Genomic DNA, 12,767 nt, shown 5'->3' with positions numbered 1-12,767 from the left:
GTATTATATATGATTCCCTAAAATAAAATATCACTTATATTCCATACCAACTAACCAGTATAGCTACATATGAAAACTGTAGCTGAGTCTCGCCTTTAAATCTGAAAGTAACTTGTTTGATTGAAACAAAATTTGATTCTGGACCGAGGTACAAATTATTGTCATTGGGCTATCACTATTGATCATATCTAACAAAAAATTGATGTTAAATAGCAAATTTACACATGCATAAATACATTTTAGAAGTAATGCTAAGCAATTAAGCGAAGTAATGAAACCTTGCTGTCTTGAGTGTCAAAAAGGATTACATGAAGCCCTACTCATCTTGAGACATTCAGTTGTCAAGATGGTTTCTAAGGTTTTCAACTGGCTCACTACAATATTCTATTTCTACCTAACTTACCGAGGAATCAGTCTGATATTTTTAGAATGTGATGAACACAAGTACAAAAGTATAATTTATCAGTATGGGTTAGAGAATAAGCACAAATATTTGAGCATTTGGGTATCAGTAAGTATTTATAAGTGTTTGTTTACTTTTAACAATTATGTATGCAGTATATAAAGTTGTAGAGGAACTTTGCGTGGAATACCTATGTTTATAAGAACAGAAGATTATTATATTAAGTTTTAGCATTTTTCTATATAGGAAAGCTATTTTTGGATATTTAAGACGATAAATGTTTGAGATGACTATTCATTAAAAATATTGTTTCACCATTTCAGTTGTGAAAATTATTAAATGAATTATACGGTATTGACATAGCCTCCTCTAATACAAGGCCATACAGTGAGATGAAAGGGACAACACCGCAGTTCCGCAAACATAAACAGCTGTTGCACTATAATGGAACATGCTAGTTTATAAGCATGTGTGCAATGTTTATGTTTACAAGTTTGTTATTCCTGTTATTATCATGGCAATAGCCACCCTAGTGTGATATTTTAAAAGTTAAAAGGAAAGTTAAGTTTTCAAGCCTTTTGGCAAAATTAATATTTATTATAAAAGTGTACATTTACGGTCCAAACATGTCTAAGCCTAATATTTGCTTCACGGCTTTGTTTAGGTGTAGAGCTTACTGAGGAAACTCATACACAGTTTTGAAAGAATGCAGTAAACTATTTACCACGCTCCAGCTGACTTACCTCATTCAGCTGATTTTAACGAGCTCTTACTGTAAACAACTTTCTAGTCTACAAACAGTAGTGTACTGGAGCGGGAACGGTGTTCCCACAGTGTTTATTCCAATAGTCCTACATAGTATATTAATCCTAAATGTTAGTCAGTTCTTAGACAATAGCTTTGACTATTAATACAACAATAGTAAGTGTTCCCACACTGGATATTTTAAAACTACATCACTGTCTTCAAGGACAAGAAAACCTGAACACCCCTGCTTACTCTCGGAGTGTGGTAAAAAAATAATTACAGCCTTTTACTCCTTATTTCTTCTGGATCTGGATAATTGGGGATGTGGATGATGGGAACTCAGACAAGCAGAGTTCTTCAGTAATTTATAATTGTTTCAGTTTCTACAAACACTATACTTTGTTATTGTTTCATTTTCCGACATTGTCAACTGCTTGCCCTCCGTGTTTGTTTGTCCTCGATGGTCTCAGTACTCTACCAATGCAAGACATTATCTGCTCACTTCCCTTGTTCTGCCTCTAACGCTGGTAAGTCACCCTACTTGAACTGTGCATGTATTTCTAGTTTTACATTTTAGTAAACAGAGATGTAACAGGATGTAAACTTAACCGTGCAAAGTAGAATCTCAATTATCTATCCATACTTCTGTGTTATTCAACTCTCCCTGTTTGCAATAGAATACCAATAAGTTATGTGTTTTTGCTGTGTGGCTTGATTTAACTGCAGCGGGTACCTTTTTAGACAGCTCTGGTTTGAGCACAAAAGATACATATGTCAGGGCTTAGCCAACTGCAACTTCTTATGTTGAGCTTCATACCACGGTATGTCAACTTAGTACCTGCACCAAGACTAGTACATTTAAAACTGTATGGTTGTTGGTGGAGCACAGAAAAGTAAAGCTCAGAGGAAACTTGCTTATAGGACATCAATGCACTTTCAGCTCTAGTATGATGTGCAGGAAACATACTTGTGACAAGCAAGGAAAGCCCTTGCAGAGTGTACTGTGCCATAATTCCTATTGCACAGGGCACAGGGCCTTCCTTCACTGTAGAACATGAAGGTGAGGGGGCGGTGTTGGATTTTGCGCTAGACACCAGCGACTAGTGCTAGACACCACTTAAGTTTACTGTTCAACATTTCCTTAGTATGTTAATTATCCGTGGGTGGAGAGAGATTGGTGGGGAATACCAAAAATATTTCCTCGCCAGTGGAACTAATCCTTTTTTGTTTTCCAAATAGGTAGATGTACAGATTATGACTATTCAAACCATCATGGTGCAGTATAATACCTAAAAGTAATTGATAATTGGAAGAAATTGCATCAAACCAGTTACAACCTTTGAATTAGTAAATTGACGTAAAACGTTTAACTGGAATGTTTCTTGTTACGTTGAAAAACCTTAAACCCTGCTGTCTTATGAACAAATGTTTTCATGTTCCAGTACATATTCACTGTGTTCTGGACGTTCTACTTGTACGATCGGGAGGTGATCTACCCAGAGCTATTTGATCGGTTTATTCCTCCTTGGTTGAATCACGCGATGCATTCTCTTCCCGTCCCCATTCTGTTGGTTCATCTGATCCTCGGACCCAATCACAACCCTTCTAGGACATCCGCTCTTGTGGGACTGTCGCTGCTGTTTGTGGTTTATGGAGTTGTGTAAGTAGCCTAAAAATTAGTTTTCCTACAGTCACCCGACAAAGTTGGCTTCCTTGTACGGTTTATAGTACAGAAAGCAGCTAATTGCTGCATATTTATACTTTGTCGTACAGTTTATACTTTGTCGTACGGTTTATACTTTGTCGTACGGTTTATACTTTGGCGCACATTAGGATTCCAACGAAACGAAACAAAACAGCGTGGTTCTATTATGCACGTAATCCGTGTACGCTTGGAAATAGGTTGGCAACACTTAAAGATAATAATACTATGAGCAGCTGATCGACTATTATACCTGTCATTTCGTGTTTATAATTTCGATATTTCTGAACTTTCTGGACTTTTCTTTTAAATTTTTAAAACATTCCTACGATCTTAATAAACAAGAAAATACCTTTAAAGTATTTTTTTAGGCACGGAAACCACTTCAAATTACAAAAACATACGGAACTATATTCTCAAGTCGCGGAGCACATTTCTTGCCGAGGAAAAATAGCGGAGTGATACGGACCGGGTACTACTTTCTCTGGGGCACCATTTGTGTTGCCAGCTGAACCTAAAAACGTGTTGTATAGTGTTTGAAAGACTAATTATTTGTATGCTTTATAGTGTCTCTAGGAAAAATATAATGTGTAACACGAGTGCCTTTGCTGCACTCGAGATCATTCCGCACGAGCCGCCAAAGTGCCACTTTGCCCACTAGTTACACAAATAACTATTTAAATCATCTTTGAAATTTATCTCAACATTTTATATTTTTTTCTTCAAGATTTATTCGCTGATATCAAAACTACATCAGAACTGATGCTTTCTCTAATAGGCCTATCTATTTCCTTATTGTGATTATGAGTAGGCCTATAAATGGTTAACTAACTGAATAGTGAATAGCCATCATTTTAAATGTGTATTGGATTATGCTACGCACCATAAAGCTTTCTATAGGCTATTCATTAACTTAGGCCCACAAAATTCCTTCGGCTATTAAGTTAGCCCACATTGAACTCCAAGTCATTTCTTTCTTAATAAAGATAATTCCTAATTTGTGTTTTATTTCTGTCTAATGAGGTAAGTCTTTATCTTAAATTTATAAAATATGAATAATTTTAACAATTAAATAGATTTAGTAGGTTACAATATAAAATTTATTAATGAAATACAAGATAAGTTATTGGTTGAATTAGCTACAGGGTAAGTTAACAATGGTAAATTTTCAAAATGGTGGGGTTTCCAAAGTGGATGATATTATTCTAGGCTTATATTGGGTTGGTTTCTTCTGAAGTACTAATTAATATTTAAATAGGCTATGAGCTCTTAATCTCAGGGAGGGGTGGTCGTGCCGGTTCGAATGATATATTAGGCTTCTTTAAAATGTAGATAATTTGATTTAGTTATTATTCTGAAATACTAGGTTCGTGATGCTATTAATATAATAATGTTAAATGTCCAAAGAAAGATTCCAAATGGTTTCACTGAATTTAATGAAATAAAATAGAATTTGAAGATTAAATTTTGAATAAAAGTTCAATTTGAAATATATATATATCTTGATGAGTTAGGTTAATTGGGCCTAGTAGGCTATGCTTATTAAAGGTCCAATGAAGATTAAATTTGTCCTTAGTTAAATAAGATGGATGATGGTTACCAAATTTGGAGTGTCTGTCTTCTTATAAATTGGTACTCTTCAATGCACTTGTCCAATACTTTTGGATGATGAGAAATTTAAATTTTAGGTTTTACTTTGGGATTATGCATTTTAGTTTAAATTAAACACAATTTCCAATAGAATGATGTTCACACTGTGAAGAGTTGGCAGGATCTGGGGAGAGGCAATCGTAGAAGCTCAGGAAGTCCATGTCCATTGTTGAAGTGATGTACAGCTGGTTAATTTACATGAATGACACTTGCCACAGTAATTTTGATTTTCTTTGGATAATTTTGAAAAATAATACTATATTTAAGATGTGATTACTATATTGCAATTTTCTTACAATTATATATTATTCTAAATAAATGATTATTGTTGGTTTTTGATGAGTACAGGATAGGTATGGTGAAAATTGGCATAACTATTATATTGTAACATAAAATAGGATGATGTTTCTGTGGGGTGATGGGATACTATATAACATTGAACAAAATTGGATAAAATAACACATTAACAAGGGGAACAAATTAAATAACTGATAACACATTATCAGGGGCATTAACAGACATTGTGAGAGAAAATATACAAAATAAAAGAGAAATTAATGTTAATGATGAATGAATGACATGTAATATTACAAATTATCCCCACAGAAATCTGTATGCTATGAAATGAAATACAGATTTCGACAAAATATGAAATGGAATCATGAATCATTAATATGAATGATACTTAAAGATAGGTATGAATAACATTAAATGATTGATTTTCTGGATGATAGAACATTGAGTGATAATACAACAAAATTATAATCTAAGTTAACAAATGTGTAGGACAATAACATTAAAATGGGAAAATAGAATAGAGTGTTCATGGCCTGGCATGGGAAGAAAGGGATATTATGGCTGTTGTTCCATACTGTTCAATATCAAATAACTTTATTGTTTCTTTTTATTAAGGATATCACAGTTTATTAGTTAGTAAGTATTGTTTATAAACTTTATCACCTGTGTATCAGTTTATGGAAAATACAATTTATGGGGTCACGCACTCGAATTATAGTGTTATTCCATCGTCAGAGTCTTGGGCTGATGGATGTCAACTTCATGGTTAAGTTTAAAATCTTAGCGTTTCCTAGCTGTTTTACCGATAACTTGTGAAGTTGACATCCATCAGCCCAAGACTCTGACGATGGAAAAACACTATAATTTGGATTTGGGCACTTTGCCCGTTGTGAGTGCCTCAGAGTTTATCAAAGATCGACTCTATTTTGTAACCTTCTTACGAATCACCAGTGGCAAGCCAAAATCAACCGTTAAAACTCATTACTTTTGCATAGATGATGAATTGGTCTATGAAAATTTTTATTCAGATTTCAGCCCTCTCAATCTGGCAATGTTGTATAGATACTGTACGACTGTCAACCAGAAACTCCAGATGTATACTACAGGAATCAGAAAGAAAAAGATTATCCATTACACCACGATGGATGCACAAAAACGGGTCAATGCAGCCTACCTGATAGGCTCTTATGCGATCATCTACCTGAAGAAACCTGTTGATGAAGTACACAAGATTTTATTGGGTGCCAGGAATCCCCTTTCCTCAATTTCAGAGATGCTTCGTATGGGACTACCCTGTACCATATTAACCTGAAAGACTGCCTTCAAGCTATTCATAAAGCCCATGAGCTAAACTTCTTTGACTTTTCTGATTTTGATGTTGAAGAATATGAACACTATGAGAAAGTGGAAAATGGTGACCTGAATTGGATTGTACCCCAGAAGTTTATTGCGTTTTGTGGATCTCATGGAAAAAGCAGAATAGAGAATGGCTATCCACTGCATTCACCAGAATCGTATTTTGCATACTTTTGCAAAAACAATGTGACAACTGTTGTCCGGCTGAACAAAAAGATTTATGAGGCAAGCAGGTTCACAACCGGTGGCTTTGATCATAAAGAACTCTTTTTCTTGGATGGGAGCACACCCACAGATACTATTGTACGTCAATTCCTGAGTATTTCTGAGAACGCCACTGGAGTAATAGCTGTTCATTGCAAAGCTGGACTGGGGCGAACTGGCTCCCTGATAGGTTGCTACATCATGAAGCATTACAAATTCACAGTTCTTGAAGCGATTGCTTGGATACGGATATGCAGGCCTGGCTCTATCATTGGTCACCAGCAGGAGTGGCTCAAGATGAAAGAACCTCAGATGTGGATGGAAGGTGATCAGATGCGAAGATTGCAAGGCCGCAGCTGTCTACCCAAGCACACGTATGGCATTTACAGCATAAAGTGGAAAGAGATGATAAACAGAAGTCCTTTCTCCGCACAGAAGATAAGGAAAGCATCCGATACGCTGTCCAGGATCCTGCACAAAGTGGACACCATGAAGCTTGAGGATCAGAACGAGGGAGAAGAAGATGGGACATACTCTTGAAAATAATCCAACCTACTGTTGGAAAGAAGTAAAGTGCAAAACAACAAACCTGACCCAAGGAGATCGTCTGAACCACATAAAGGCGTTGAGAAGACATCATCCCAGAACAATAGGATCCAGCAACCTGTACAGCAGCAGTACCAGGATGAACACCAGATCAAAACAAAATGTCAACGTTGCACCGGAGACTTGCCCAGTCAAGCTAGCGAAGGTGACTGGATTGACATCACCAGAATCAACAGGCTCTGCTCTGAGCGTCAAACGCATCTCTCGATCCACTGTTGTCGTCAACAAAAGGAAAATCAGCAACAATGAAATTAAAGTGCCCATTAAAGGAAAGCTTTATGGTGTGTAGCAAATTTGGCGCCCAACGTGGGGTGCCAAATTTGCTACGCACCATAAAGCTTTCTATAGGCTATTCATTAACTTAGGCCCACAAAATTCCTTCGGCTATTAAGTTAGCCCACATTGAACTCCAAGTCATTTCTTTCTTAATAAAGATAATTCCTAATTTGTGTTTTATTTCTGTCTAATGAGGTAAGTCTTTATCTTAAATTTATAAAATATGAATAATTTTAACAATTAAATAGATTTAGTAGGTTACAATATAAAATTTATTAATGAAATACAAGATAAGTTATTGGTTGAATTAGCTACAGGGTAAGTTAACAATGGTAAATTTTCAAAATGGTGGGGTTTCCAAAGTGGATGATATTATTCTAGGCTTATATTGGGTTGGTTTCTTCTGAAGTACTAATTAATATTTAAATAGGCTATGAGCTCTTAATCTCAGGGAGGGGTGGTCGTGCCGGTTCGAATGATATATTAGGCTTCTTTAAAATGTAGATAATTTGATTTAGTTATTATTCTGAAATACTAGGTTCGTGATGCTATTAATATAATAATGTTAAATGTCCAAAGAAAGATTCCAAATGGTTTCACTGAATTTAATGAAATAAAATAGAATTTGAAGATTAAATTTTGAATAAAAGTTCAATTTGAAATATATATATATCTTGATGAGTTAGGTTAATTGGGCCTAGTAGGCTATGCTTATTAAAGGTCCAATGAAGATTAAATTTGTCCTTAGTTAAATAAGATGGATGATGGTTACCAAATTTGGAGTGTCTGTCTTCTTATAAATTGGTACTCTTCAATGCACTTGTCCAATACTTTTGGATGATGAGAAATTTAAATTTTAGGTTTTACTTTGGGATTATGCATTTTAGTTTAAATTAAACACAATTTCCAATAGAATGATGTTCACACTGTGAAGAGTTGGCAGGATCTGGGGAGAGGCAATCGTAGAAGCTCAGGAAGTCCATGTCCATTGTTGAAGTGATGTACAGCTGGTTAATTTACATGAATGACACTTGCCACAGTAATTTTGATTTTCTTTGGATAATTTTGAAAAATAATACTATATTTAAGATGTGATTACTATATTGCAATTTTCTTACAATTATATATTATTCTAAATAAATGATTATTGTTGGTTTTTGATGAGTACAGGATAGGTATGGTGAAAATTGGCATAACTATTATATTGTAACATAAAATAGGATGATGTTTCTGTGGGGTGATGGGATACTATATAACATTGAACAAAATTGGATAAAATAACACATTAACAAGGGGAACAAATTAAATAACTGATAACACATTATCAGGGGCATTAACAGACATTGTGAGAGAAAATATACAAAATAAAAGAGAAATTAATGTTAATGATGAATGAATGACATGTAATATTACAATTAGAGTGCTTTGATGTTATTTGATATCTGTGGAAACGGTTTTGAGTCTTGAGTTCGGGCATGGACCAACTATAGTCCTGTCACAAAGATAAAGGTGGTTTAAGTGGAAGGTTTCCTGGGTCCCAGCACCACTTTTTCTACCTTAATGTATATATCAGCTGTTGGCAGTTGTTTCAAAGTTATGGTGAGGTGGATGGGATTGAATCATGGTGGAAGGAAAAAACATAGGTGTGCTATTCCCACATATTCTGACGTCACTCGGATTGCAAACAAAAGATCACCTGATTGTAACTGTCAAATTAGTATGTGTATTTGTTTTGATTTGATTGTTATTGTTTTTATTATTATGAAAACAATAACAATCAAAATCAAAACAAATACATATACTAATTTGACAGTTACAATCAGGTGATTTTTTGTTTGCAATCCGAGTGACGTCAGAATATGTGGGAATAGCACACCTATGTTTTCCTTCCACCATGGGATTGAATAGTTTCCCCTCAAACTGCTTAAATTTTGTGAACAAAGTATAACAAATGTGTAGACTTCTTATCGTTGTAAAATCTGAAGCATGTTTGATGTTAGTAACACTGAGCGTTAGAAATGTTTATCTATTTTAGAGTTGATTTCATGACTTGTACTTTACTTTTTGGTTATAAAATCAGAGGACGGACTATTGTTTATAATTAGATTATTTTATTTGATTAAAACTAAATAGTAGGCCTAATAAAATAACAAGAAACAAATTGTATAAAAGTCCCTAGAGACAGACTGAACTAATATTAAAATTATCTTCATCTTATCCATAAGGATGACAAATCTACCAAAGATTTATTTTCTATTTTTCGGTCATGCCAGTGGTGTTATGGGAACCTTTTATATGACAAATATCAAAGAGGGAATCATTTTGCAGAATCTGAAGTAACACACATAGCCTATGGTTCTGTAAAAGTAAAGATTACAAAATTACATTAATATTATCAGTATTTCCTGACAGTAAAGTGGCGGTCCCAGGATTTCATTTCAGGGGGGATGACCAACGGGGGGTTGTGAAAAAAGGGAATTTAGGGGTCCCCCCTGGAAAAATGTGGAATTTAAAGCCTAAAATAGTTATTTGTGCAACTAGTGAGAAAAGTGAGCAATTGACTCACTCGAGAGAAATCCTTACTCACGAGCCGTAGGCGAGTGAGGAATGGTTTCTCGAGTGAGGCAATTGTACTTTGAACTCGAGTTGCACATTATACTTTTCCTACAGTTACCATAAAACAAATAAATTTGTGAAGAAACATAACCTATTTTTACACAGTAGTGAACTTTTAATATAATATTTAATGTGAAGTGACAAATACAACAGTACAACAGCTGACCAGCTGATTTACAGCCAGTGCTGCCAACGTATTTCGCGCGCATACGGCGCATACGACGTTGCCTGCATGTTACGCGCTCACTATTTCGTGCCTTCACGTTGCAAATCTGGAGTGAGACAAAGTAATTAGAGTGGGACAATGTTAACATTGTCTCACTGATGAGCGAATTGGCCACTTTGCTTTCTCAAATCAGTGAGAGAACATGTACATTGTTAGGTAACTGTAGGAAAACATATTTTCATACTTATTTGAGCTCTAAAATATGCTCAAGCTAATAGTATACGTTAGTTAGATAAAAAAATATATTTTGTGGGGATATATCCCTCCCATCCCCTCCCTGGGAATACCACTTAGACAGTCTGTCATCATATTTTACTAAATACTCCATATTTAGATATTGAAGATGAATATTTTCTGTTGGAAGTTTTGGCGCATCGGTTCTGAAGGGTAACTGGGTTTATCTTCTGTTCAACAATCTCAACCCCTCACAAAGAATGTTCCTACTCACTATCAGCTACCCCTTGACTATTGTCTTTCTCACAATCAGCCGAGGACTTAACAGCTTCGTTAAAGGTAAGTAATGGGCTTCAATCTGGTGTAAGACATTTGTCAAATCACAAATATTAGAAAGAGAAACGGTATGGACCGTAAACATATACAAATGGGTTGGGACCACTCGGACCACTTTCCCTTTGAAAGCGTTTAAGAACTTTGACTTCAATTTAAAATGCCACTGGAGTAGGAATTAAATGCTATCACTGGCCCAAACGTAAACATGTTTGTGTTACTATTATTATTTGTCTGGACTTTTCCAAGAATATGTTAAGATTGTTAGAAAAGTCCAAACAAATAATAATATTAACATTTCAGAACTGACACAATGAATTTTAATAACATGTTTGTATTCTTTCTTAACAGGAACAGTGAAACAAATTCCAAACCTTATTTATTTGTAAAGGATTCAGGTAAGTTAGGTTATTTGTTTATGTTTATGATCCATGCTGTTTCTGTTTTAATATCCATAAGTCAAATGTGTGTAGATATATGTCAACTCTTTTAGACTAATGCAGTGGTGGTTCTAGGACCTTGTTAGGGGGGGGGGGGGCTACCGGGCATTTGAAAGAAAGGAAAGGGGTCTGGGGTTCTTCCCGAAAGATTTGGCATTTCAAACCTGTTTCGTGACTCTAATGCCATTTTCAACATCTAGAACTGTATCCAAAAATTTTTAATTTTAAAATTTAGTTTAGTATTCAATTTCCAGGGTTCAATAGGGAGGAGGCTTGAACCCCCCCCCCCCCCCCCCCCACTTGAAACCCCCACTGGACTTGTGTATAATCTGTCAAATCACATAACTCTAGTCCTAGTCACTACTATTTTGTATAATTAATTAAATTTTTTCCGAAGAACATGATATGTTTATCAGGGTCTAAAATTTACGTTTTGGGAGGAGGGGGGGGGGGGTAAATAATAAATTATCAATTTTGTTAGTGATTAAAAAATGTTTACTTAAGTATCAATTTTGTGATTGCCAAAACATGGTAGGTAAGAAAGGGATAAGTTCCCTTGAATACAGGACTATAATATTTTATTTTTAAACATATATTTATGAGATTTGAATGTCAATAGGTAACAATTGTTTTATCTAACATTATTGAACTTTGTTTTGGCTTTTCCCAGTGCCTGATTAGTTTCTTTTTTAATTTGTTTCTTACAAGCACTAAACAATGTGTTGGTTAAATAAGTTCAAACTTGAATAATATGTATATAAACATTTACATTCATACAAATTTAACTAATAAGAGTTCATATTAAAAGCTTACACACTGTTTTAAGTGAGTTATTCTATAAAATTGCAACTTAGCACAACTAACTAGGCCTAAGTTTTAGAAATATAATTAAAAAATAATTTAATGTTTTTTTTTTAGGTAAAATATTATTAGTTCAAATGTGAATTGTTACAGGGACCAAGGAAAAATATGCAGTCAAAGAAAAGGGTAGCCAATGAATTTGTATTTGTTATAAAATAAATTATTTGTGTACCGGTACTCCAATTAATTGTGTTTCTTTATGAAAGATTTTTTTAGGAACTCCTTTCAATTGAATTAATAGAGGATTGTTTTGATTTATTATTGCACACTCCTAGTTATTTATAACAAAAAAATAACACAAAAGTAAGCTTCCACAAGTATATAAGCAGAAATAAGCTTTTGTGGAGCAATTATAGTTGTATATACTGTTTAGTCAATGACTTTTTTTTATTAATATTTAATTTCTACAAAAATGAAATTTGCATTTTGCGTTACAATCAACTTTAACCAAGAATAGTAGAAAAAACCCGGTATGGATCATACACATAAACAAATGACGTTTTTAGCCGGAAAGTAAACAAAACCATGTTAATTAATGCTATTAGTATATAGGGGTTTTGTTTACTTTCAGGCCAAAAACGTCATTTGTTTATGTTAATGATCCATACCGGGTCTTTTCTATTATCCGTGACTAACTTTAAAGGCCAATTAACTTAAACTACAGCTTGATACAAAACAACAAAAAAACCACAAAGAGTATTTTTATAATTCATCAGGCTCCTAAAGGACATTTGGATATTTCTCGAGCTTTTACATAAACTAAGAATCAAACGTACTAACAGATTTGGATTCTTACTGTCATCTTATTGGATCGTTGTATTGATCTGTGGATGCGATACTCCCTGGTGTGGATTAATGTCCAAACTAGTCAGCACT

At 34.5% G+C, this 12,767-nt stretch overlaps 2 protein-coding genes across 2 annotated transcripts; both read left to right on the top strand.

Moving 5' to 3' along the window:
* The first annotated feature begins 195 nt into the window (after positions 1–195).
* Positions 196–12,068, top strand: LOC128989828 (androgen-dependent TFPI-regulating protein-like). Its single transcript, XM_054411897.1, has 5 exons — positions 196–511; positions 1,531–1,677; positions 2,593–2,810; positions 10,448–10,596; positions 11,985–12,068. Exons 1-5 carry the CDS (start codon positions 272–274, stop codon positions 12,026–12,028), a joined length of 798 nt encoding a protein of 265 aa, XP_054267872.1. The 5' UTR covers positions 196–271; the 3' UTR covers positions 12,029–12,068.
* LOC128989827 (dual specificity protein phosphatase CDC14A-like) lies at positions 5,621–7,194 on the top strand. Its single transcript, XM_054411895.1, is given in 2 exon segments — positions 5,621–6,043; positions 6,046–7,194. Coding segments are annotated over 2 exon segments (1,251 nt in total). The 5' UTR covers positions 5,621–5,646; the 3' UTR covers positions 6,900–7,194.
* Positions 12,069–12,767: the final 699 nt, after the last annotated feature.

The sequence above is a fragment of the Macrosteles quadrilineatus genome, unplaced genomic scaffold (genome assembly GCF_028750875.1).
Source record: "Macrosteles quadrilineatus isolate MER2022 unplaced genomic scaffold, UCM_ALF_1.0 Scaffold_3__2_contigs__length_128488019, whole genome shotgun sequence".
NCBI lineage: Eukaryota > Metazoa > Arthropoda > Insecta > Hemiptera > Cicadellidae > Macrosteles > Macrosteles quadrilineatus.
The sequence above is the reverse complement of the archived record's forward strand: the minus strand, read 5'-3'. Positions and strand labels throughout refer to the sequence as shown.